At 40.6% G+C, this 26,456-nt stretch overlaps 1 protein-coding gene across 10 annotated transcripts in view; it reads left to right on the forward strand.

The window, feature by feature from the left end:
* The window catches only part of prkceb (protein kinase C, epsilon b), a 99,357-nt gene that overhangs the window by 41,702 nt on the left and 31,199 nt on the right, over positions 1–26,456 (forward strand). For 5 of the 10 annotated variants that reach the window (XR_014533270.1, XR_014533273.1, XM_083539939.1 and 2 more), the window contains 8 exons: positions 8,757–8,919; positions 12,590–12,624; positions 12,738–12,826; positions 13,012–13,141; positions 14,365–14,507; positions 15,660–15,753; positions 16,050–16,264; positions 18,031–18,204. Coding sequence is in view for 6 of the 10 variants with exons in the window: in XM_083539939.1 (XP_083396065.1) it covers positions 8,757–8,919; positions 12,590–12,624; positions 12,738–12,826; positions 13,012–13,141; positions 14,365–14,507; positions 15,660–15,753; positions 16,050–16,264; positions 18,031–18,204 (1,043 nt within the window). In the remaining 4 variants the exon portion in view is untranslated. The remainder of the gene's footprint in view (positions 1–8,756; positions 8,920–12,589; positions 12,625–12,737; positions 12,827–13,011; positions 13,142–14,364; positions 14,508–15,659; positions 15,754–16,049; positions 16,265–18,030; positions 18,205–26,456) is intronic. The other 5 variants (XR_014533271.1, XR_014533272.1, XM_083539941.1 and 2 more) reach the window with 1 other exon arrangement.

The raw sequence follows: 26,456 nt of genomic DNA on the forward strand, positions 1-26,456 counted from the left end.
CTATGCCAGATGGTAAGATAAAAGAGTTGGTTTGCTGTTGTGCTTGTATCTTCATTATGTCATCCGCAGTTTGTCTGACCCACCGGACCATGCACATACTTTCTTTCTTTCTTTCTTTCTTTCTTTCTTTCTTTCTTTCTTTCTTTCTTTCTTTCTTTCTTTCTTTCTTTCTTTCTTTCTTTCTTTCTTGCTTTCTTTCTTTCTTGCTTTCTTTCTTTTTTGCTTTCTTTCTTTCTCTCTCTCTCTCTCTCTCTCTCTCTCTCTCTCTCTCTCTCTCTCTCTCTCTCTCTCTCTCTCTCTCTCTCTCCTCTCTCTTTCTCAAATGGCTTTAAAATGATCTGAGCCTTCCAATGACCTTCACACACCTGTAAGTTAAACTCCTGAGACACGACTGTCCTTAGTGACTTTTCACTCTTTTTCTAAACAAGCAGCTGTTGACTTATCAAACAGGCTATCGAATACCTGGAGCATGTGGATCTACATAACAGGGCCGCCCTTCACCATTGTGTGTCCTTCACAGGCATGCTGTCTAATTTCAGTCATAGTGCAAATAAACCTGAAAAGGGGAGTTTTATAGTACAGAAGCTTTGTGGGAACTCCGTTGTCACCACCATTGTTGTTTAATTGCTAATGTCAATGATGAAACCTGCAATGTTTTGTTAAATTCTGAATATGAACTAAGAGTGAATGTGTTTGTTTTAATAAACCTGCTGTATCAGGACTGTGTCGCAGTGGCATAGAAATGGACAGATGCATTGCATTTTAAACCTCTCCAGACTTGAGGAATAAGTCTGCATCGTAAGCAGTTAATAAGCTTCACTGTACGGATTGAAACCCATTGGTGGTCATTCTACAAAAACAGATAGGCGAGAGTGAAGTGTGTGTGTGTGTGTGTGTGTGTGTGTGTGTGTGTGTGTGTGTGTGTGTGTGTGTGTGTGTGTGTGTGCGCATGCATAACTTTTAGAGAGTTACGAAACGCTTTATTGCATCTCTGTTGACAAACGAAGAATTTTAAGGTGAATGACGATGTGATTAATACGCATTGTCTTTCACCAACTCGCAGAGAGAACCCGAGGGGGCATGGCGGAGGCTGTTGCCAGGCACCCTTTGCTTGTTGCTAGGTGATGCTTGCATTGACGGGCCAGAGGGGTAAACTTGAGGACATGGTGTGCATGCAGAAAAAGAGCCTCGCATGTGTCCTGATTTTATTGGCTAAAGCCGGTGGACACACACTTGCAATTCCTTTGAAGTGGACACACACTTTCAATTGCTTTTCAAGTTGGCCTTTGGATCCATCCAACAGTTTCCTCTTTTGTTCCTGTTTTGTCATTTGATCAGAGTTGCACCATGGGGCCCAAAAGTCTTAGGTCCACTCCCAAGAACCGCTTCTTATGGCACTCAATCAAAATTTTGCAAAAAGTTTTTTTTAATTATTTTCAGGAACTTATTACTTTTATTCTCTACATGTTGAGTGATATTATCATCCCGTCTGGTAACAGTTCAGCATTTTCCCTGTTGCTGTCTAATAGTCATTAAAAATCATAAAGCAGGCCTTCAGTGTTCATGAATATTAATTCGCTTGCTAATGGCCTGCATAATGAAAACAGACACATTTTGCACATCACTATAAGCAGATGTTTTCATTTAAAACCTGCCATTTGTAACCTGTTGCTCTTTTAATTCTCAGCAGAAATTTGCTGATTCATTATTTAATATCATGAAAGCCAGAGCTAAATCAGCTGCTTGCAATTCTAAAGGCTTGCATTTTCAATAATTTTGTGCTTTTTAAATGAGGTGTTAGGAGATTGGGAGGACATATTAAGGCTTGAGGAAAACAATGATTCCCTTTTCGGGAAAGCAAAGCTATCACTATTTTCTAGTGGTTTTGATTTCTAAACTAAATTCAATGAAATCTGAATATCTTGCCTGTACACAATTTATTTCAGGGGTTTTTTTTACTCTTTTTTTCACATCATTTTTACCATGTACAAATTATCTATTTAATATATCTATATAATATATATTTACATTTTTAAACAAAAACAATTTTTTTAAACAAAATTTTTAAAACAAAAAGGCAATTTTGTGTTTTATTTCATGCTAGGTCGGTTCCTAAGGGGAATCGGCTGCACAGATCGCGAAGAGCACTCTTTGAGGAGAGTGCTCCCGCTCCTTGTGGTTCTGGCCCACTTTCGCTGAGGCAAAGAGGTGTTTAAGGACATGGGGCTTGCAGCCGGTCCAGCATTCTGTCACAAGGTTTGGAAGCATGCCTTTCGGCGGTTTCTTCCCCTTGCTTTGAGCACTTAGCTCCGCCTCACTTCCTCTGAGGGGTGGATGCTCTGCGAGCTCTCAGAGACAGGGCATCTTAAGAGATTGCAAGGGCCATTGGCCGGTCCATCGCCGCTCTTGTGTCTACTGAAAGGCATTTTGTATCTTCCTCATCGCTCCAACCACAACCCTGCACCTTCAGCATCGTGAGGTGCAAAAAGCAGAGCGCACTCGCACCCCCCCTGCTAGGGATCAAGGCGAAGCCCTGTGAGCTAACTGGTCTAAGGGCAGTCACCTTTAATAGACCATCTGGGGACTCCCCTTGGAAGGGCGCTGTGCACCTCAGTATACAGTCCCCGCCCCACCCCAGCGCCCTCAGGCAGCTGGTCTGTTAACCCTGCCACCAGGGCATAGCTCTAGGCATTATAGCTTATTAGCGATCTACCCGATGTGTCTTGACGAGTTCTTTGAGTCTTGTCCTCCCCGGTTCAATGCGGTGTGCCACACCCTGGTGGGGCTCTAGCAGGCTCTGGTCATGGAACATAGGAAGTTCCTGAGGTTTGCTTTCGGGGTTGAAACTTACCAATACAAGGTCCTTCCATTTTGTTTTGCCCTCTCAACCCGCACCTTCACAAAGTGCAGATGCAGCACTGATCTTGAGACTTCGGGGTGTCCGCATTCTAGATCATATTGACGATTGGTTGATACTGGCTTAATCGGAGCAGCTGGCAGTCTGGCATTAAGATGTCATTCTTGCCGACATGAGGAAGCTGGGGTTAAGGCTGAATGCCAAATATAGTGTGTTTTCTCCATTACTGAGAACCACCTATCAGGCGATAGATTCGACCTTAATGCGGGCACAGTTCCCTGCTCATGTTGAATCCATCCTTACGGCCGTCAAGAGAGTGAGGGAAGGCCAGTCACTCACTGTGAAGCAGCTTTAGGACTGCGGTGTCTAAGGGCAGCAGCGTCCAATGTGATACCACTTGGCCTCCTGCACATGTGACCAGGTGTCTGGAGAGATTCCGGGTTCCTGTCTCAGGCCCCATGCTGGGAGTTGCTGGTTGTCATGTAAAATGCGTTCCTCACAGGCCTACACAAGGTCTCTGGGGAAGGCCCCATTATACATGGCATATCAATTGCCTGGAGATGCTGGCCATGCTTCAAGCATTGAAGCATTTCCTTCAAAACCTCAAGGGCTACCATGTGTTGGTTCCTACATGAACCACCAGGTGGTCTGTGATCTTGCCTTCTATACAAGCTGGTATGTCAGATCCTCTTGTGGGCCCAGGGGAAACTGCTCTACTTAAAGGCAGTGTATATCTTGGGCCACTTAAATTAGGGAGCGGAGCCCTCTCGAGACAAGGGCTGAGCCATTCTTTCCATTGGACTGATTACACAGGTGATTCAGAGCGTGGACAATGTGGAAACGTTCCCAAAGCATTTTTGAAGCAGCGTCTCGTTCCCTCAGGGAACCAAGGTTACATACGTAACCTAGAGACCTTCATGAACCTTGCTTTGTTCACAGTAGCATTGTCACTCTAGAAAATCTTGGGCCTCTGAACTTAAGTAAAATTGAAAATCACTTTATTACAGCATACAGAGACAGTCTACCCAATCTTGTCCTTCCAGCTTTGAGGCGGCAGTTTAGGGAAGGTCCTTGTATGGGTTTGAAGGTCAGGAGTCCACGTACTTTTAGTTTTTATAGTGTATTATTAGATGTCTATTGTTGTGAGCTATAAACACAACAGTTCCCTGACTTGGGAAAGGCATTGTTGTGAAGCGCAGCTCACATACTCAGTCACATTAGACAGAAGATTGAAAGTTTGCCAGAAATTTCCAAAGGACCGAAAATTGATATTCGCTGTTATACATTGGGAATGAAAAATGACTTTTTTTTCCCAGCAGCCCTGTTTTTTGGGAACAGTGTTATCCAGTATTTCCATAGTGATATAGTTCACATTAAAAGTCTAGGCCATCATTACATCCAGTTTAAATACATCTATGAATACAGATGTAAATATTTCACATCAAATCAAACAGATTTAGATGCTGATAGTGATAATGCATTAAACATACTACCAGGTATATACTGTAAGATTTGCAGCTGATTATAGCAGGCAATGGTATAGGCTACAATGTTTGATCCACAATTTCTGAGTATTATAGGAAATTGTAAAGCATGGAAACAAACCTGAGCATAAGCATTGACCTGATATATGTGCATTATATTTCATGCAATGTTAATCTGTGAGTGTAGGATTATATTAGATGTATCAGTTAAAGGTATTCATTTTATTTCCTGCAATATTTGATTTCCGGTCTGTGGTGTAAATAGGAATTTCAGTAACTTCCCAATACGCCATTATACACTAATACTAGTTACTATATACAAGAAAATGGGCATTTGGTGTTATCATGCTGGACAAGCACTTATCTATGACTGTTGCCTTTTTTGATAGTTAAAGTGGTCATTGAGAGCATTTGTAGTAATAGTCACTCAACTGATTCATATTTTTTTATGCCTAATAATATTCTTAATGGTTCATTTCTTTTTTTTCTGTCTGCATTTCTTTCTCTCTCCCTCTCTCTCTCTCTCTCTCTCTCTCTCTCTCTCTCTCTGTGTTCCTTGTTTGAGGATGTAAGTGATTCATGTGTAATAATCAGAGGAGACACTCTCTTTTCAGTGGCATCACTCTGAGACTAGACAGATCCCACTTCTCCTCTGCCCATAGATGGATGTAAAAGCAGGCATAGGATTATCTGCACCTTAAATTTAATCTCAGACATTATTAACAGAGCAAGACAAGCCCAGCCAAGACCTCCACTTGGAAGTGCATCAATTCTGCAACCCAGGGAGCTTAAGCAGTCATTTATCGATACAAGTCAATATTTGCCTTTGTAGGTATGTTTGTGTCTGTGTGTGTGTGTGCATGTGAAAGTGTGTTTGTTTGTGCATATTCCCCAGAACAGTTTTACTACCTACATTATTAGATTATTATTAGCTCAGTTAGGAAAGTTTGCATACTTTACTTCTCAATGAACCGGAACAGTAAGATTAAAGTCAATAGAGATACTATTTTTACAAAGTATATTACTATAAATATAGATATTACTACGTTTCATCCTTGTATCTTGTTTCCCACCTTGTATATTATTAAGATTCATCCTTGTATCTTGTATCTTACCTTGTGTCCACCTCTATTTTATCCTGCTTTATTCCTTTAAAGTAGTAAATCATAAAATATTATACTGAAATACAGGTTCATTCATTCATTTTGAGTAACCACTTGACCCTGGAGGTTTAAAGTGGTCCATAGAAGGCCAGTCTGCGCACACACACACACACACACACACACACACACACACACACACACACACACACACACACACACACACACACAGTCTCATTCCACCTGGGTGCAATTCAGTAGAGCTATTATTCCTACATTCATGCTTGTGCACTGTGGGACAAATGGGATACTAGTAGCTCAGTGGTTACCATCCAACATGATTTTGAATGGGAAGGTTGTGAGTTCAAATCCTAGCACCACCATGTTGCCACCACTGGGCCCCTAAGGAAGGCTCTTAACAATTTAAAGTTGCTCTGGATGAGGATATCTGGCAAATCCCATAAATGTAATTTATATCAGTTGTTGGACAAATTTTATTCTTGTTAGGTGGTAGCTTAGTGTTAAATGCACTGGACTTCATGACTCTATAGGTTGTACATTTAAATTCTGGTCATACCAAGCTGCTACTCCTTGGCCTCTCAACAATCAAAACTGCATTGAGTCAGAATGATTACAGTTACATCTAAGTACATTTCAGCTAATGATTTTTAATTGTTTAACTGATGTCTGAAACAACCAAAGGTCAAAGCCACTTCCATAGGTAGCATTCACGCTTGCCGTTATCTGCTCATTCACAGTTATGTTGCATATGGTGATGTAATAATGGATGCTCAATAGATAGGACACTTAAACACCATTTAAAAGACTGGTGTATTGTAGGCAGAACACACACACACACACACACACACACACACACACACACACACACACACACACACACACAAGCAGAGAAGTACACAAGCTAGCATGAACATCATTTAGTACAACAATCAGTGCCTTTTAAGGCAAGAAAAAGTTTCTAAGAAGAAGCTGTAATGCTGCATGACCTGAAATTAAAGGGCTTCAAATCTGGCCTCTTGTTCACCTTCATGAGAACACTTGAAGTTTGATACTCAGATACATCCATCTTGCACTCTTTCAGAATGTGTGTATCTCTGTATATGCCTGTCTACCTGTGCTGACTTTTCTTAGCCACTGTTTTCCTCTCAGTCTGGGTTTTTTACTGTTACAGTTTTATTAATCACAAAATCTAGCTTTCTCGTTTAACCGACAGTGTGGTGTCATTTTGAGCTCTTGCTTTCTCTCTATCTCTATCCTCAGCAAAGTCTCACGAGGAAATACTCGAGAGTGATCAAAGTTCTGAATTTCCACAGAGAGGGAAATAGAGTGTGTGTGTGAAGAGAGAGAGAGAGAGAGAGAGAGAGAGAGAGAGAGAGAGAGAGAGAGAGAGAGAGAGAGAGAGAGAGAGAGAGAAAGACAGTTAGGGAAAGAGAGAGAGAGAGAGAGAGAGAGAGAGAGAGAGAGAGAGAGAGGCTGAGGTTTAATTTGTCACCTACATCCTTTTACATTGTGCAGTAAAATGCTTAAATGCTAAACTGATTAACTATATGCAAAGCAAGTCTATTTTCTTTAAAGACAAACAATACACAGAGCACAAGCCTACCGTGGAATATGTTAATAAATGTACATTAATTCAGTTGCATATGTATATCTATATACACACACGATGCACAGTATCTCTAACATATAAAAGCAAGGCATCCGCAGTGTGGCAAATAATGAGACATAAATCTATGGTTCTACATAATGTGTTTCTAAAGAGTGCAGAGCTAATTAGCTATTTGGAGTGTTGCGCAGTGTGGTGAGAGACAACAAAGGAGAAAAAGCTTCAACTAAAATTGTTCTATGTTGGTTTTCAGGGTGCTGAAGAATCTTTCAGGCAGCAACACTAAAAAAAGGACATTGTTTGGGTGATTGGTGACCCACTTAGCAGTTGTCTTGCAGCACTTTTTCTGGGCTGGTCTCTCTCTAATGATGTGTGCTGCACTGCTCTGTGTTTGCCGCCGTTCTGAACGAGGTGATGGTGCTTTGCCAGTGTTAGCATGTTGGGGTGCATTTCACGGCATGTAGTAACTAGACGAATTAAGATTGGGTGGTTAAGGCAGGCTATACACTAGGGGTGGATTTTACAGATACTGTACCAATAGCTAGGTTGGATCGTACTTGCTGATAACCGATTAATCAACTGATGAATCAAATGGATACTGGTTTAAAAAAATAAAATAAACATACATACTTCATGTTGGATTAGCTGTGAGTTCAAATTATATCAGATAACGTCTGCCACTTTTGGGTGCTTGGGCAAGAAACTTAATCCAACACCGATCACCTGCATCGTTTTTTTAGTTTGTATCCTTTAGCCAAGGATGTTAGTATCATTATTAGTAGATGTAAATTGAACCCTTCTCAGTTATGGAGTAGCACATCCCTACTATCCAGCCCTGACTTCCTGTTTCAGTGGACATTACATCTTATAATGCTGCACCTTTCAAGGCTTTTCATGGGGACTAATATCTCAGGGTATATCTCCCTATTAAGTCGTTCAGAGCACGGTCAGATAGGAAGATGTTTATTCTTAGATTTGCAAGCTTGTCTATGAGCTTGTCACTGGTTCCTTTTTTTGCTCGAGTTGTGTTTGCACTCAACACTGTTGTCTATATGTGCGCTCATGCATGTAGGTCTGAAAGATGTCAAGTATTGGCATTTTGGACAGTGCTGTGATTTGTCAATCCATTGATCAGTAGCACTGTGTGTGTGGCCCAAGTGAATACAAACACAAACACATATCTGTGTGTGTGTGTGTGTGTGTGTGTGTGTGTGTGTGTGTGTGTGTGTGTGTGTGTGTGTGTGTGTGTGTGTGTGCTTGGTGAATGAACGAACAAATAAATGAATTAATTCAGGCTTCTGCTTCTGGCTTGAAACAAAGGCTGATAAGGAAATAAAATATTCCACCATCCCATAATCAAAACTTAAAATATCTATAAAACATTGTTAAGTTGATGTGTACTATTTTGAATTAACCTTTTTAAATATATTATTTTTAAGTATTATTATAAGTATTTGTTGCATTGATAGTTTCTGGCGACGTTTTATTTGGATTTGTTAAAAGATTTGATTCGGGTTTTAATGTTTTTATTGTCTAAAATGAGGGACGATTATTGTGTTACTGTGAAAAAAGAGAGCTGCGAAAACCTGACACTGTGGTCCAAATGAGACCTGTGCTAACTAACTTTGACATTTCCGTGCAACACAATGCAGATGTTTGTGATGTGTGTATGTGCATGTGTTTGTCAGCAGGCAGCCTTAAAAATGAGGAGAGAGTGTTTCGAGAGCGTATGCGGCCCAGGAAAAGGCAGGGAGCGGTGCGGAGGAGAGTGCATCAGGTCAATGGCCACAAGTTCATGGCCACCTACCTGAGACAACCCACTTACTGTTCACACTGCCGCGAATTCATCTGGTGAGTGTACACGCGTATAGCGGTAACACATCTGTGGGAATCCGCTCTGTTTACGAGGATATATAGACACAATAGGGAATGGGCTTGTGTGACGGAGAGTGAGGTGCAGCAGGTGAGTACACAAGGTCGACATATTCTAGCTTACAACTCTAAGGTTGTTTGCACAAGATGCTGGGGGGTCTGTGTGTGTGCTCCCATTTGTTGACACACACCAGCTGAGTCTCAGGTGTTATCTTCCCTCTAAGTACAAAGTCTTTATGGCTGGATCACCTTTAAAGAACCTGTTGACAATATATCATAAATCATACCACACAGGAGTGACACTATAGGAGGTTTTTTTTTATGTATCTATTGTGTGTGTGTGTGTGTGTGTGTGTGTGTGTGTGTGTGTGTGTGTGTGTGTGTGTTTGTGTGTTTGGTGTAGTGTAGTGTAACACACACTGCTACATGTTACAGCTGGTGTACTTTCACATTTCTAGAGGAGCTATAGTTAATACATTTAGCTTTTCTTAATAAGCATTATTTACTACATTAATTGATATAAAAGTAAATGTAATTAAATGTAATTAAATGTAATGTAATGTAATGTAATGTAATTTAATTTAATTTAATTTAATTTAATTTAATTTAATTTAATTTAATTTAATTTAATTTAATGATAGACCCAATAATGGGTGGGTGTTCAGGATGGATGGATGGATGGATGGATGGATGGATGGATGGATGGATAGATAGATAGATAGATAGATAGATAGATAGATAGATAGATAGATAGATAGATAGATAGATAGATAGATAGATAGATAGATAGATAGATAGATAGATATTAAATTGTACACTATATAGACAAAAGTATTGGGACACTTAACACTCCATATACGATTGTATAGGATGTTTTTTTAATGCATTACATTTCACTTTAATTCACTTACTAGCCTTCACTTAAAGTAAAAGATCCAAACCTGTTCCAGCATGGCAGTGACCCTGTGCTCAATGTCAGCTTCAGGTAGATATGGTTTGCATGTGTCAGAGTGGAAGATCTTGAGTGGCCTGCAATAGAGATGAACGCTATTGAACACCTTTGGGATGAATGTGAACGCTGTGAACGCTGACTGCACCCCAGTCCTCCTCATCTCACCTACATCAGTACCTGACTTTACTAACACCTTTGTAGCTGACTCAACACAACTCTCCACAAACACAATCCACTCCTCTGTGTACATGCTTTTCTTTATAAAAAACCCTCATATGCAGTACTTTTTCTGGCACGCATTATTTTATGTAAAGATTACATTATAGTGTTTATTCTTTGACTTCTACATTATTGAGTCATGAGTAATATTGCAAACTAAATAATATTTGTTAAATGTTTGTGTGTCCATAAAGAAAGCAGCATATTACATAAAAGACAGACTTTTTAGACCAAAAGAACCTATAATGAAAAAAAAAATTCAGTCTCCAGACAAAATTATGGCACAGATTCTGCAGATCCAATGGCAAAAATCACCTGGGACTGCTTCTTTTTTCAGCTGCTCCCATTAGGGGTCGCCACAGTGGATCATCTGTCTCCATACTACTCTGTCCTCTTCATCTACTTCTTCTTTCGGCTGCTCCCGTTAGGAGTTGCCAGAGTGGTTCATCTGTCTCCATACTACCCTGTCCTTTATATTTCCCACTTTCAAACCAGCTACATGTCTTCCCTCACCACTGAGACTCATGTCTGACTTCGTCAGTTAACCTGTCCCTCACCATTGCAAACAGGAAAGCGATGAGAGCCGATCCTTGATGAAATCTCACCTCCACCTTGAACCAGTCTGTCATTCCCATCAATATTTCCATCAACATCCTTAAAGCAAATATTGCGTCCATAGTGCTCTTCCTCGGCATTAAACCGTACTGTTGCTCACAGATGGTCACCTCGTCTCTCAGCCTTATTCTTAATAATTGGTACTAGCACACTCCATCATTTCTCAGACATCCTCTTACCTTTCAGAGTCATGGTTAAAAACTCCACTGCCATCTCTCGTAAACATCTTAATGCTTCTACTGGTATGTCATCTGGTCCAACCGATTTTCCACTCTTCCACTGTTCTTCTCATTCTTTTAATAGCTGCTCTCACTTCCTTCTTACTAATCCTATCCAGTTCCTGCTTCACTTTCTCCACTTCATCCACCCTCCTCTCTCTCATTTTCCTAATTTATCAGCTGCTCAAAATATTCCCTCCACCTTTTCAACACACTCTCCTCACTAGTCAACACATTTCCGTCTGCATCCTTTATTGCTCTAACTTGCAGCGCATCCTTCCCAGCTCGGTCCCTCTGCCTGGCCAATCGCTACAAATCCTTTTCTCCTTCCTTAATGTTCAACTTCTCATACAGCTTCTCGTATGCCTTTTGCCTAATCCAGCACCTCTTCACCACCACTGAGCCCCTGTCTGACCTCTTCCCTGAATCTCACACTACAGTCTTCCTCCTTCAGTTTCCACCATATTATTAATTTTTCAGCCCTCACTCTCCTCCTCATCTTCTTCACCTCCAAAGCCATCCTACATACCACCAGTTGATGCTGTTTTGCTACACTCCCACCTGCCTTACAGTCTCCAATATCTTTCAGGTTGCATCTCCTGCATAGAACATAGTCCACCTGTGTGCACCTTTCTCCACTCATATACGTCACCCTATGCTCCTCCGTCTTCTTAATATATGTATTTACCACTGCAATTTTCATCCTTTTAGCAAAACCCACCACCATCTGCCCTTCCACATTCCTCTTCTTAAGGCCATACCCACCCATCACCTCCTCATCACCTCTGTTCCCTTCACCTACATGCACATTGAAGTCTGCCCCAATCACCAATTCATCAAACTCACTCTAGAATTTTTCCTTCTCCTCCATCTCACAACCCACTTGTGGAGCACATTTATCATCATCCCTTCAACTTCCAGATTTACGTTCATCACCCTATCAGAAATTCTCTTCACCTCCACTACACTCTGACTGTACTCAGGATCATCCCTACACCATTTCTCTTTCCATTTACACCATGATAGAGCAGTTTAAACCCACCTCCAATGTTCCTTGCCTTACTCCCTTTCCACTTGGTCTCCTAAACACACAACATATCTTCCATTTTTCCTCTCCATCATATCAGCTTCCTCTCTCCCTTTACCAGTCATAGTACCAACACCTTAACCTCCACTCCATTCCACTTCTCCTTTCCCTGCTGTCTCTGTAGACGTCTTCCTCCTCTCCTTCTCCTCCTCTGGCTAACAGTAGTGCAATTTCCCCCAGTACCCTGTTGGCTAACAATACCTGTGGCGGTCGTTGGTAACAAGGGCCTCGACCGATCCGGAATGGAATTTAGGTTTGTGATCCACATAAATGATTTGGCACTTTTTATACTGGATGCCCTTCTAACGTAACCCTCCCCATTTATCCGGGCTTGGGACCAGCACTAAGAGTGCACTGGTTTGTGCAACCCTAATGGCTGGTTTGCAAAAGACACCTGAAATCAAAGATATTATTTTGCTTAGAAAAGCAAATATTAAGTTGTTTAATTTATTATTGTTTTATACTTCTTACACAATTTTTTTTATCTGAAAATGTCTAGGAATTTTACACAATACTGCATATAAATTAACACTTTTGTTTATCTTTCTTTGCAAACAGGGGTGTTCTAGGAAAGCAGGGCTATCAGTGTCAAGGTAAAACCTTGTAGTCTGTACACATATACCTCTAGTACCTAAATCAAAATATGAATAAGAAATTACAGTGTATGATATGAGCTAATATGTTATTTTTTTGTTGTGCTGTTTAGTGTGCACATGTGTGGTTCACAAACGCTGTCATGAGCTTATCATAACCAAATGTGCAGGACTAAAGAAACAGGAGGACACAGCGGAGGAGGTAAGAAACACGATGCTCGATGGTCGAAAACTTTATTTATTATAACTCTTATAACATGTATGTAATCTACAGTATATCCAACACCTAAAAAGTGGTATTAAATATAGTGCGCATTTAGCAATGCATGAGATGAGATTTTTTTGTCTGATCCAATGTGGTGGTGTGTGCTTGGTCTCCCCCTGCAGGTGGGCTCTCAGCGCTTCAGTGTGAACATGCCCCATAAATTCAGCATTCACAACTACAAAGTGCCCACATTCTGTGACCACTGTGGTTCGTTACTGTGGGGGTTGATGAGGCAAGGACTGCAGTGCAAAGGTGGGCACATACAAAATTGCATTAATAATAATATTAAGATCAGGGGTGATGTTAATGGTCCTATTTATTGGTTTAATAATAAAAGCAGATTATTTGTTCAGATGTATTCGCTTTCCTCATCAGCATATGATGAAAATGCTTGAGCTCTTCACCATACACACACTTAAACACATTTAAGAATGAAGATGGATTAAGGAGTTTGTTTTTATTTTATTTATTCAAGACTATTGCAAAATACATATTAATCACTACATTTGTTTTTTAAATAATTTAGATATTTTGCTTTAAGGTTGTTTTTTAATTTTGTAACTTTTACCACCTGATCCAATAAGTACAGGTGTTGCTATTCATATTGATATTTGAGGGTGTAGAGCGTGTTTATACAGTATTAACCCTCATAAGGTCTTCGTTTCCTGTTTACAAATCTGGTCTTTGGGGTCTATATGACCCTAACAATTGATAGAGAAATTATACAAAAAATATACATTTTAAATTATACAAATAATATATATATTTTTTTGTTTACTTCTCATCTATTCATTAATGCTGTGTTTTGGGAGATATGAAGTACTTTTGTACCTATTTACCACACAATTCCTCAACTACACCATAAGCTTGCATATGAAATATAAATTTTTTATGAAAAAATCACTTAAATGATGATCTAAATTTTTGATTTATGCTGGATTTATAGATTTTTTTTTTTTGACAAATGAAGAAAAAATATTGAGTTTTTTTCACATTTCCCATTCATTTCAATGTGGGGTCATATTGACCCCGAAGACCAGAAGTGTAAAAATTTTTTTTACATACCTTCAGAACAACCGAATCAAGCCCAGTTTTTTTGTGTGTATAGATAGATTATGTAGGAAAAGTCACAAAATATTATTCCACTCAGATGAAGGGAACCCTTTTTTTTAATCAAGGAAAAGTCGATTGGGGTCATATAGACCCCAAGGACCGATTAAAGGTTAACTGTACATCAGTGTTAAAAATGCATATTATTCATTATGGAAATTCATTCATTCGTTCGTTAAAATTGATAATGAATTATATTTGAAAAATAGTTATTTGATGTAAACATACTGCCGTATATAAACTTTTTATTTACCATTTCACCTCTCTCTCTTTCTCTCTCTCTCTCTCTCTCTCTCTCTCTCTCCCCCTCTCTCTCTCTCTCTCTCTCTCTCTCTCTCTCTCTCTCTCTCCCTGTCTCTGTGCAGTGTGTAAGATGAATGTACACAGACGCTGTGAAAGCAATGTAGCTCCAAACTGTGGCGTCAATGCGCGGGGCATTGCTAAAGTGCTGTCTGACCTCGGAGTGACGCCTGATAAAATCTCCAGCAGCGCACAGAGGAGGAAAAAGGCAAGAGGGCTATCAGAGGGAATTCTGCTTTCCAAATGGGCACAATGAGGAAATTGCAGTATTTATCCACTGTCAAAAATTAACCCTTTCTCTACTACTACTACTACAACTACAACTGCTATTACTACTACTACTATTAATACTATATTATTATTATTATTATTCTTTACTACTACTACTATTGCTACAACTACTACAGCAACTTTAACTACTATTACCACTACTACTATTACTACTACTATTATTACCAACACTACTACTACTATTACTACAATATTTAATCCATATTTGCTTTTATAATAACCTCCACTTTCCTGGGAAGATGTTTCACCAGATTTTGGAGTTTTGGTTGTGGAAATTGATGTTTATTTAGCCATAAGGGTGTTAAAAACATCAGGTACTGATGTAGGGTGAGGAGGTCTGGGGTGCATTCAGCATTGTAGTTCATCCCAAATGTGCTCAATAGGGTTGATCAGAGCCTTATAGCATTCCACTCCAACCCATGTAAACCATATCTTCACGGAGCTGGCATTGTGTAAATTGTCATGCTGTAACGTTCTTGGGCCTTCTGGTTTAAGAGAAACTGACGGGAAAAATCACGTGTCCCAATACTTGTGTCCATTAAGAGTATGTGTTCTGGATTTTTAAAAGGTTAATCATTTTTCTAGAAGTACTCGTATACTGTCAGAGGCAGTAATATATAAAATATATATTAAAATATAATAGCTTTTTTTAAAGATAAGAACAGGACAGATTGTTTTATATGTAAACATGTCACTTATCCACCACTTATTTTATAGGATTTACTCTGTTTTTTTGCTGTTTGCTTGTACCGTGTCTTGCATCATACCGCTTTACTCGGCCTCAGCAGTAGACACTGCACTCAGTCCTTAAAACCCAGTCCATATTACTCCTTTTCCTCTTATTGTTGTTGTAAAACAGTAACAATCATCCTGATTACCTCACTTTTTTCAAAAAGCCCAGCATAGGTGTGATTTAATAGATAAGAACCATGCTGAAGTGATTGTATTCCAAACATACTCAGAACAAAGCCTTTTATTACAGAGCCCGTAATTTAGAAGCAGTGTTGGGTGTGAGAAAGTGTAATATCTTTGACTCACATTAATGACGATTGTGCTGTTTGCCACACAGATTAGCCAAGGTGCAGACCCTCAGCCTCTGCCAATATCTCCACAAACAGAAGAGGATCGTTCCAAATCAGCGCCCACTTCACCGTGTGACCAGGGTACGTACCCTTCCACCATCTGTCAGCTTCAGTGCATGTTTGCAACGTAGTCTGCAAATCCAAACCATTATAAAACGCTGCTAGTGTTTCACTGGATATGCAGTTGAAGCCATTTCAAAGATTTGCTAATGGGTTGTTGTTATCAATAAATACATACAATTTAAAAAGCAGCATATTTATGTCACTAATATCATTTTATTGAACTGAAATATTTAAAGAAATATAGATTTGCACAGCCTTGTACTCTGTACTCAAGTATTATTTGTGTTTGAGAAGTGCTTCTCTCCTGCATACAGACATAAAAGATCTGGAGAACATCAGGAAAGCGTTGTCTTTTGATCACCGCGGGGAGGAGCTGAAAGCAGAGCCAGCTTCATCTCAGAATGAGGGCTCCTCAGAGGAGACAGGGGAGGGCCGAGAGAATGGGGAAGTGAAGCTAATGCAGTCTAAAAGAATGACCCTGGATGACTTTAACTTCATCAAAGTACTTGGCAAAGGCAGCTTTGGCAAGGTGAAGCGTTAAAAAAAACAAACCAGTTTTATATTTTTATATATATAAATGCTGAACAACGCTTGGTACTTCTGCATTTTTCACTCAAAATGTTAATGCAACTCTTAATTTGCATTTACGAGGAAATATTTAATTGAAAAAAAACCTTACAATTGTCCAGCTTACTGTATTTTGCATTTGTCAGACACTTTTTTCTAACGCAAATGAGACAAAATCCAATCCAAACACATAGCCTGTAGACAAGTTTGGCAGCCTGACAAGTGCTAAAACATCAAAAGATCTTGGTGAACTAAATTTTAAAAGATTTATTTGTGAAAGTAATAACACACAGTAAAAACAATACATGCAATAAAAAGAATTACAGATCATCCATCACCTACAAATAAATAGCATATGCAATATATAGACAAAGGTATTGGGACACCTGATTTTTCAGCCATCTGTGGTTCTTTTTCAAACTGTTACCACAATTAAGTATAAATTTTGCCTTTACTTGAACTATGACTACTATCTGTTTCATCATGTCTTTGGCCCTGTGCACAATTTGAGCTATATGAAGATATAGTTTTACATACGTTGGAGTGAAAGATCTTGAGTGGCCTGCACCAGAGCTCTGACCTCAAACCTATTGAACACCTTTCAGATTATTTGGGGCACTGACTGCACCACAGGCCTACTTACCTCACCTGCATCAGTACCTGACTTTACTAACATTCTTGTGTAAAATAAAGACTAAATGTTGAATTGGATGTTCAGAATGCACAAACAGCCAGGTGTCCGTTAACTTTTGTCCATATAGTGTGTAAACTATAAACACTGATAAACACTGATCAGCCATAAAATCTCCAAAAAATAAAATCATCTCTTTACAATGGCAGCTGTCAAGAAGTGTGATATATTTGGCAACCGGTAAACAATCAGTTTTGAATGTTGATGTGCTGGAAGCAGGAAAAAGTGACAACCATAAGGATCTGAGTGATTTTGACAAGGGCCAAATTGTGATGGCTAGGACAGGCCATCTCCAAATCAGAAGGTCTTGTGCAGTGTTCCCAATCAAAGGTAAATATCCACCAACCAAGGAAGGACAACAATTGTATAAGGGACACAATCATGGGTACACAAGGCTCGCTCGTGTAAATATGGATGTAAAGGCAATTCAGAGACAGGTGAGTATTAGAGGAAGCTGATGATGTTCTGGTGCGCTGCAGAATGAGATAAAACTGACTGCAAGAGGTATCAAGTGTTTGTTGGTTGCTGGATTTCAGGTGCACATGCTGGTTTGTTTGGTTTCTCTAGTGACCCATTCTCATCAGGCTTATTGCGGTGGTATTCAAGTTTTTCTCAGTTGCTTTTTCAGATCAGAAATAAAATGCTTAAAACTGCTTGTTCAACCTCCACCTCATTTATTCACACAGGCACATCATAAACATTTCTCGTTGTTTTGAACAAATTGCGAATGCTTTGGTAAATTCATGTAATTGATTGTGTACAATCGTCTGCTGTTTCCTACATGATCAGTTGCTTATGTCATGTAGAGTGGAGTTCAGTAGTTTGATGGTAGACTGAAAACCATCTGCCGATAATAAGACTGCCAATAATGTATGTCATTGCGAATTTGGTTTAAGAAAAAAGTCTTACATACCAAGAAGTCTTGAACCTAACCCATAAATCTTTTGGGAATTCCAGTTTCTTTAAGACTCAAAAGCACAATTTTGTATCATCTGGAGCATTGCTTATATCAACATTGTGTGTGTGGGATTGTGCAGGTGATGCTGGCTGAGCTCAGAGGCACAGATGAGGTTTATGCAGTAAAGGTGCTGAAGAAAGACGTGATCCTGCAGGATGATGATGTGGATTGCACTCTTACAGAGAAACGCATTCTAGCTCTTGCTAGAAAACACCCTTACCTTACCCAGCTTTTCTGCTGCTTCCAGACCAAGGTACATACCACACATTTACTTTCTTTTACATTCTGTTGATATACTCCGTATTTAGACTAGAAGGTACATTATCTAATGCACCACTAGGGGGAGATACAAGCTCACATTATGACTTGACTTGGCATGTTCTTCGTTTTTAGTCACTACCGATCCTGACTGTTAATAGATTGATCTTATTTCATTTAGTTTTTTTCCGAGCAAAGTATGTTTTAGACATTTTATATATAATACAGCATACTTGTGTCTATATTTAGTGAATCCAAATTAATGGGTGCCACATAAATCCTGCATTAAGGGTACATTTATTTTATATTTTTTTTAGACAGTGGTGTGATTATTCTACTGATAGGAAACTTAAGTAGGTTCTATAGTAGCATCCTCTCCCTTCCTATTGGCACACTGTGAAATAGAGACCCTCTGACCCTTCTGTTTTGAACAAGAAGCGCATCACTACACTCCTGCTCCTGTGTTGAATTGTGGGTTTTAATATGTAGTGTCCACTCCGCAGGGTGTGAACATGAATCATGTCAAGTTAAGCAGTAGCACTACAGAGCCGTCACCTCAGACGGCCTTCTTGTTTGTTTTCCCCTGGTTTGAACCTGCAGTCGTCTGTAATAACGTCGTCCTACTCCCTTCTAATTTATTTATTTCTACCGTTTCCCCAAACAAGCCAGGGAACATTGTGTCCTGGAAGTTGGGAGGACAGGGAGGGGATAAGAAAGCACGGGTGGGTGGCGCCAGGCTGAGGAGGAGAGGCGAGCGGAAACAGGCTGTAGGAAGTGGGAGCAAAAAGTGTGTAGCAGGATGGAGGAAGACCGAATGCAGCGTTTCTTAAGTTAATGCTGATTAGTGGATAATTGAAAGATTGAAACCGTGAAACTGTACAGCTGAAATAAAATAAACTAAAAATCGGAAAAGTTTAATATGAGTTTTCATTATGCATTTTTAGCTCATAAAGTAAACCAAACCTTCTGTTTTTCTGTCTTTATATCCTGCTGGACTGTTTTTTTTTGTCTCTTCACATTCAAAATGTTTCATGTTCTTTGTCCCTGCTAATGGGCACATTAGCCTCAGCTTTGCTCTGCTCTAACACAGGCGATTGTTGTGGCCTTACATAATGGCTCGCTGATCTTTATCAGCCCTAATGTGTATTCCATATGCTGTTTGTTTTCCCGAAACAGCCATGCCTACCTACCCCTAAAACACCCCTAAAACTATGAGGGTAAAAACTACATTATACAAATAGCGCTTCAGTTGAATCAAAGTTGCAGTGATTAATATGACTATTACAGCAAGGCCTATTCATTCAGTAATGTACCAGTAATATAGTACATTTATATTCAGAGTTGCTCGATATTTTCAAATATTTTATGGTTTAAATGTTTTAATTAGTTCGTTTTTAACCTTCACTTAAATTTACAGGATCTTATTTGACATGTGCTTCTGTAGTCTGCGTTTTCGAAAATATTTTTGTAGTCTGTATCTTATTGTGATCTGTATTTTAAGATCTGCTGATTTTCTGTGGGCAATTGCTTGTGTTGAAATTCGGTGGTTTACATGCTGTTGAAAACCATCTTGGACGCTTTGATTCGAGAAGAAACGTCAGAGGTGGAAGCGCCACGCAGGTGATTTTTATAATATGAATAATGTGCCCAGGAAAATCGACTTAAGCACCTGCATAACCCGTCTCTAAATATGCAGAACTTTCCCCGTGTAAATATTTACGTAACTTTTTGGATTTAAATGGTTGACACTGAACACGGCCCAGAATTGTGTTCCCTGGTGCTCTTTTGTGTTCTTTTTCTTAATTGTGTACTTGTGTAGTTTTCCCATGCCCTAATCAAATCTCATTGAATGAAAAGCAGGTGAGCAGATGTGTGTTCCCTTCTCTTCGGGTTTTTCCTTTGCTCTTTCGCCCCGCTCTCTCTCATCAGTCCTTTTGTCGCCCAACACGTAGTGCACCAGGCTGACCTCTTGTTAACATCGCTCCTTCCCTCGCTCCATTTAATGTTCCCTCTATGTGTAATTTGCCATCAGGCACTGCCAAGGACGTCACTGCCTGGACTTGGTCCTCACAGACAAAATGCACAGTTGTTCTGTTTCTTGTGTGAAATGAGCATCGTCATCAACCAAGTCACACTTACACTACCACAACAGCACAAGCAACAATCTATTCACTATTTATGGATGCTTCTTACATTTACTGGATCCTTTCCAAGTGTTATTTCATGTGGTTTGCTTGTGTTTTTTTTTAAGGATTCAGCATGAGTAAAAATTATTAAAGCAAGCAAAAAGTATGCAAGGTAAAAGAAAAAGAAAGAACTATATATATACAGAGTTTACACAGACTATCATATATGGGGTTTATTGTATATGTCAGTACACCACACCTGCATTAGAAAAGAACAAAGCAAAGAAACAATGAAATAAATATCTGCATATATTACTCATATTGTCTTCATGTTCATTACCTCCTTTTGCTCAAGATGCATAATAGTTAAAAGTACAAACTCAGCATTTTCTTTACTTTAAGTGTGACCGGCAAGTGGGACCCCAAAAAAGGGAAAAGCCAGAGTATGACCGAGTCACACTTATCTCTTAGTTGATGTAAAAGGATTTCTTTTTATCTAACCCTTCGCTGAGTGTCATTTCTTAGTTGATGTACATGAGGTGTATGAGCAGGGAAAGGGGTCGTACTGAGAACTAAATTCATTGAGCTATTGAAATGGATTTGCAAGCTTCCAGGCTTTCTCAAACTTGAATTAATTCTTTAGAAAAATAGATAGATAGATAGATAGATAGATAGATAGATAGATAGATAGATAGATAGATAGATAGATAGATAGATAGATAGATAGATAGATAGATAGATTTTCTCAGTTGCTTTGGAGCATTTCTCAGAACAGAAATTTATATTTCAAAACTTTCACATCATGTAGTCAATTGTGCACATCATAAAAACAATTCTCAGTGCTTTATTCAAATTGGTACATTCATTTATTTGATTGTGTTTAAGTTACTGACATTATAAGTTGTTTATGTCATGTTTATTCATATTTATTACACAGTCTATTACAAATCTTTGAATGGAAATAGGTTAAACCAGTTGTCATCATCTGTCAAGCTTACATTTCTATTAAACTTTCTTTGTAAATGTGTCTTAAATTGATTAATTGTGCAGATGAATCTTGAATTTCACTAATAATCTTATTTCACCTGACCTGGCCTGCCTTTTAAATACAAAACAAGATCGTTTAAAAAGGGGGATTAAATGGTAAAGTTTGATCTCCTCTATTTGTGAGGTATTGGGGTTGAACGGTGTACTTGATTATTGTGTAGGTAATTTCATTAATGCACATCCGGAGACTTTGAGACTGCACTTAAAGCACACCAAAGACTACAAAGCAAAATAGATATGACAAAAACGGTGTACTGACAAACTGTTGTGTCTGTCTGCTTCAGACATGCCTCATTCAAATCTAACCCTATAATTGTAAACTAATTCACTCTCTAGCTACCACAGCTACAATACACACAACAAACCTATGTTATCAGCTATGGTCACTTCCAATGGGTTTTTTTTTTTTAAATTACCTGATTAGTTTTCTTTATGTACTTTACTATATAACATCTGTATGTTGTTTCATAAACTGTCAAATAATTTAGAATATAGAGCAATACAAATGAAAATCGTAGTTTAGTAGTTAAGATGTTGGAGTACTGATCAGAATGTTAGGAGTTCAAATCCCAGCACCACCAAGCTGCCACTGTTTTGCCCTTCAACAAGAACCTTAACCCTCACCTTCTCATTTGTCTAAATGGCATAACATTTTTAGTTGCTCCAGATAAGAGCATATAAATATGCAATCTGTAAAAAATAGACACAGAGGTGAGCAGACATATGGCTCAGTAATGGCTCATATTTTCAGACCTAAAACCTAAATATTTAAAAACAAACACATTTAGATATTCGCTAGCGAGACGTCATGAGTTGTCTTGCTGAACAACCGATTTTAATTGATGCGGCAAAAAGAGAATAAATAAATGCTATACTTCATTGTAACGAGTCGATTTTATAATGTAATAAACACTTTATATTGTCTCACTTTCACCTTTGTTTTTCTTTGACACTCTTCCACCGTCTCTTCACTTCACGTCTAGCTGCCAGCCGTTGTTGTCAGACTTCTTTTAAAATCAAATTGATGATGACATTTCATGAATCTCAGCTGCTATTTGATTTACATTTACTTTTATGGCATTTGCCAGACACACTTATCTACATTGACTTACATTTATCTCATTCATACAACTGAGCAGGTTAAAGAACTTTGGTTTGGCAGCTTGGTGTGGCTGGTATTTTAACTCCCAACCTTCAGATCCAAAGTCCAATGCCTTAACCACTAAGCTACCACCTCTTACCTTTGATTGGCCCAAAAATTACCCACAGAATTGTAGATTGTGGGTTACAGGCAGCAACAGTAGGATTTTGTCCCCAAAACAAAAATCTTATTAAATTACCAAATTCCAACACAATAATCCAACACAAATCTAATCAATTATGATTTTTAACTAAATAAATATATCAATTTATGCAACGATGAAGTGATCACTAAAATGCATGCTGTGATTTTTTTTTAAATAAAGTATAACAACCCAATTACAAAATGTTTTTAATTGACTAATTGCCTTTATATTGAAAGGCATTGCAGGGTTATAATACAGTATTTACCTTATTGCCTCCAGCAGAATGTAAAGTGACGCAGTAAATCCATGTAGTATACTAACAAGATCAGTAGTGCCTATAGTAGCATGTCAGTATTTTGGAGTGAGAGATGCAGGGCTATAAATGTAAATAGCAAACCAGGTGCTAGTTTGGTTGCTGGTTCAGATCTCACTTGCAAACCTTTTGGATCTTTTCTTGGACTATTAATTTTCATTGTATTAGGTAGGAAGGTAAGGGAAGAATACGTAGAAAGGCAACATTTTAAAGTAATGTAACATTGACATTATGAGGAGTGTGTAATTTTATTGTTGTGTACAATTTCCAAGCATTTTATTATGAACATTTTGTACACCCACACATTCGTGCAATTATCTCATCAGTCACTCATGTGGCAGCAGCACAATACATAAAATCACACAAATCTGGGCCAGCAACTTCAGGTGATGTTTACATTCACAGTCAGAATGGGGAAAGTGTGATCTCTGTGGCACGATTGTTGGCGGACTGGTTCGAATATTTCTATTACTGCTGGGATTTTCACAGACAACAGTCTCGAGAGTTTTGTGGAAGCCTGTTTCCGGCACATTAAAAAAATTATTATAATTATTTCTTTTCGCAATTCTGACCTTTTTCTCGCAATTCAGACTTTTTTCTCACGATTCAGTTTTTTTCCCCTCGTAATTCTGACGTTATTTCTTGCAATTCTGTCTTTTTTTCCTGCAATTCTTTTTTTTTTTTTTGCCAATTAGGCAGTGTCACCCCTCTGTAGTGCCAGAAAGCTTTGCACATTGAAATGAAATCATAGAGGACAAACAATGGATAAAATCTTAGAGAACTATTTTAGGCGTGGTTTCACAAACTCACAGCCATTGTAGCCATAGTCCAGTCTGCTACACACGTTGCATTATAAAATGAAAGCGGGACCAGAAGTGAAAGTTCAAGCTCCCTCATGGTTTGTAGAAATAAAGTCAAAATTTGCAGGAATAAAGTTTGCGAATAGGCAAACTTTTTTAAAACAAATGTTTACATCCAGTAAACAGCTGTTCTTCTTAAAAAAAACTTAACTTGTTAAGAATAAAGATCATGAGAAAACATGGTTTGATCTCATCTCATCTCATCTTCTCCCGCTTATCCGGGGCCGGGTCGCAGGGGCAGTGGTCTAAGCAGAGATGCCCAGACTTCCCTCTCCCTAGACACTTCTTCCAGCTCTTCCGGGGGGACACCGAGGCGTTCCGAGGCCAGACGGGAGACATAGTCTCTCCAGCGTGTCCTAGGTCTTCCCCGGGGTCTCCTCCCAGTGGGACGCGCCCGGAACACCTTCCCAGGAAGGCGTCCAGGAGGCATCCAGGAGACAGATGCCAGAGCCACCTCAGCTGACCCCTCTCGATGTGGAGGAGCAGCGGCTCTACTCTGAGCTCCTCCCGAGTGACAGAGCTTCTCACCCTATCTCTAAGGGATCGCCCAGCCACCCTGCGGAGAAAGCTCATTTCGGCCGCCTGTATCCGGGATCTTGTCCTTTCGGTCAGGACCCAGAGCTCATGACCATAGGTGAGAGTAGGAACGTAGATTGACCGGTAAATCGAGAGTTTTGCCTTGCGGCTCAGCTCTTTCTTTACCACGACAGACCGGTACATCGACCGCATTACTGCAGAAGCTGCACCGATCCGTCTGTCAAACTCCCGTTCCATCCTTCCCTCACTCGTGAACAAAACCTCAAGATACTTAAACTCCTCCACTTGAGGCAGGAACTCTCCACCAACCTGAAGTGGGCAAGCCACCCTTTTCCGACTGAGGACCATGGCCTTGGATTTGGAGGTGCTGATTCTCATCCCAGCCGCTTCACACTCGGCTGCAAACCGTCCCAGTGACTGCCGAAGGTCTTGGTTTGATGAAGCCAACACGACAACATCATCTGCAAAGAGCAGAGACGAAATCGCGTTGTCACCAAACCGGACACCCTCCGGCCCCTGGCTGCGCCTAGAAATTCTGTCCATAAAAATTATGAACAGAACCGGTGACAAAGGGCAGCCCTGCCGGAGTCCAACATGCACCGGGAACAAGTCTGACTTACTGCCGGCAATGCGAACCAAGCTCCTGCTTTGGTCGTACAGGGACCGGACAGGACCCCGGACCCCATACTCCCGGAGCACCCTCCACAGGCCGCCACGAGGGACACAGTCGAATGCCTTCTCCAAATCCACAAAACACATGTGGACTGGTTGGGCAAACTCCCATGAACCCTCCAGCACCCTGTAGGGGGTATAGAGCTGGTCCAGTGTTCCACGGCCTGGACGAAAACCACACTGTTCCTCCTGAATCCGAGGTTCTACTATCGGCCGTATTCTCCTCTCCAGCACCCTAGCATAGACTTTCCCAGGGAGGCTGAGAAGTGTGATCCCCCTATAGTTGGAACACACCCTCCGGTCCCCCTTCTTAAAAAGAGGGACCACCACCCCGGTCTGCCATCCCAGAGGCACTGTCCCCGACCGCCACGCGATGCTGCAGAGGCGTGTCAGCCAAGACAGCCCCACAACATCCAGAGACTTGAGGTACTCAGGGCGGATCTCATCCACCCCCGGTGCCTTGCCACCGAGGAGTTTCTTGACTACCTCGGTGACTTCAGCTTGGGTGATGGACGAGTCCACTGAGGAGATCCTCGAAGTATTCCTTCCGCCGTCCAACGACCTCCCCAGGTGAGGTCAACAGCTCCCCACCTCTACTGTAAACAGCATTGGTAGGGCACTGCTCCCTTCTCCTGAGGCGCTGGACAGTTTGCCAGAATCTCTTCGAAGCCAGCCGATAGTCCTTCTCCATGGCCTCACCGAACTCCTCCCAGGCCCGAGTTTTTGCCTCCACAACCACCCGGGCTGCAGTTCGCTTGGCCTGCCGGTACCCGTCGGCTGCCTCAGGAGTCCCACAAGCCAACCAGGCCCGATAGGACTCCTTCTTCAGCATGACGGCATCCCTCACTTCCGGTGTCCACCACCGGGTTCGGGGATTGCCGCCTCGACAGGCCTCGATTGCCGCCTCGACAGAGACCCTACAGCCACAGCTCCGAGCGGCCGCTTTGACAATGGAGGTGGAGAACATGGTCCACTTGGACCCGATATCTCCAGCCTCCCTCGGGATCCGGTCGAAGCTCCGCCGGAGGTGGGAGTTGAAGATATGGACAAACTGTAACTAGCACAGAAGTCCAATAACTGAACACCGCTCGGGTTCAGATCAGGGGGGCCGTTCCTCCCAAACACGCCCCTCCAGGTGTCACTGTCGCTGCCCACGTGGGCATTGAAGTTTTCCAGTAGAACGACGGAGTCCCCAGTTGGAGCACTTTCCAGCACCCCTCCCAGAGACCCCAAGAAGGCCGGGTACTCTACACTGCCGTTTGGCCCGTAGGCACACACGACAGTGAGCGACCTATCCCCGACCCGTAGGCGCAGGGAAACGACCCTCTCATTCACCGCGGTAAACTTCAACACATGGCGGCTGAGCTGGGGGGCTATAAGCAAACCCACACCAGCCCGCCGCCTTT

This window comes from Silurus aristotelis (genome assembly GCF_946808225.1).
Source record: "Silurus aristotelis genome assembly, chromosome: 4".
Classification (NCBI taxonomy): Eukaryota; Metazoa; Chordata; class Actinopteri; order Siluriformes; family Siluridae; genus Silurus; species Silurus aristotelis.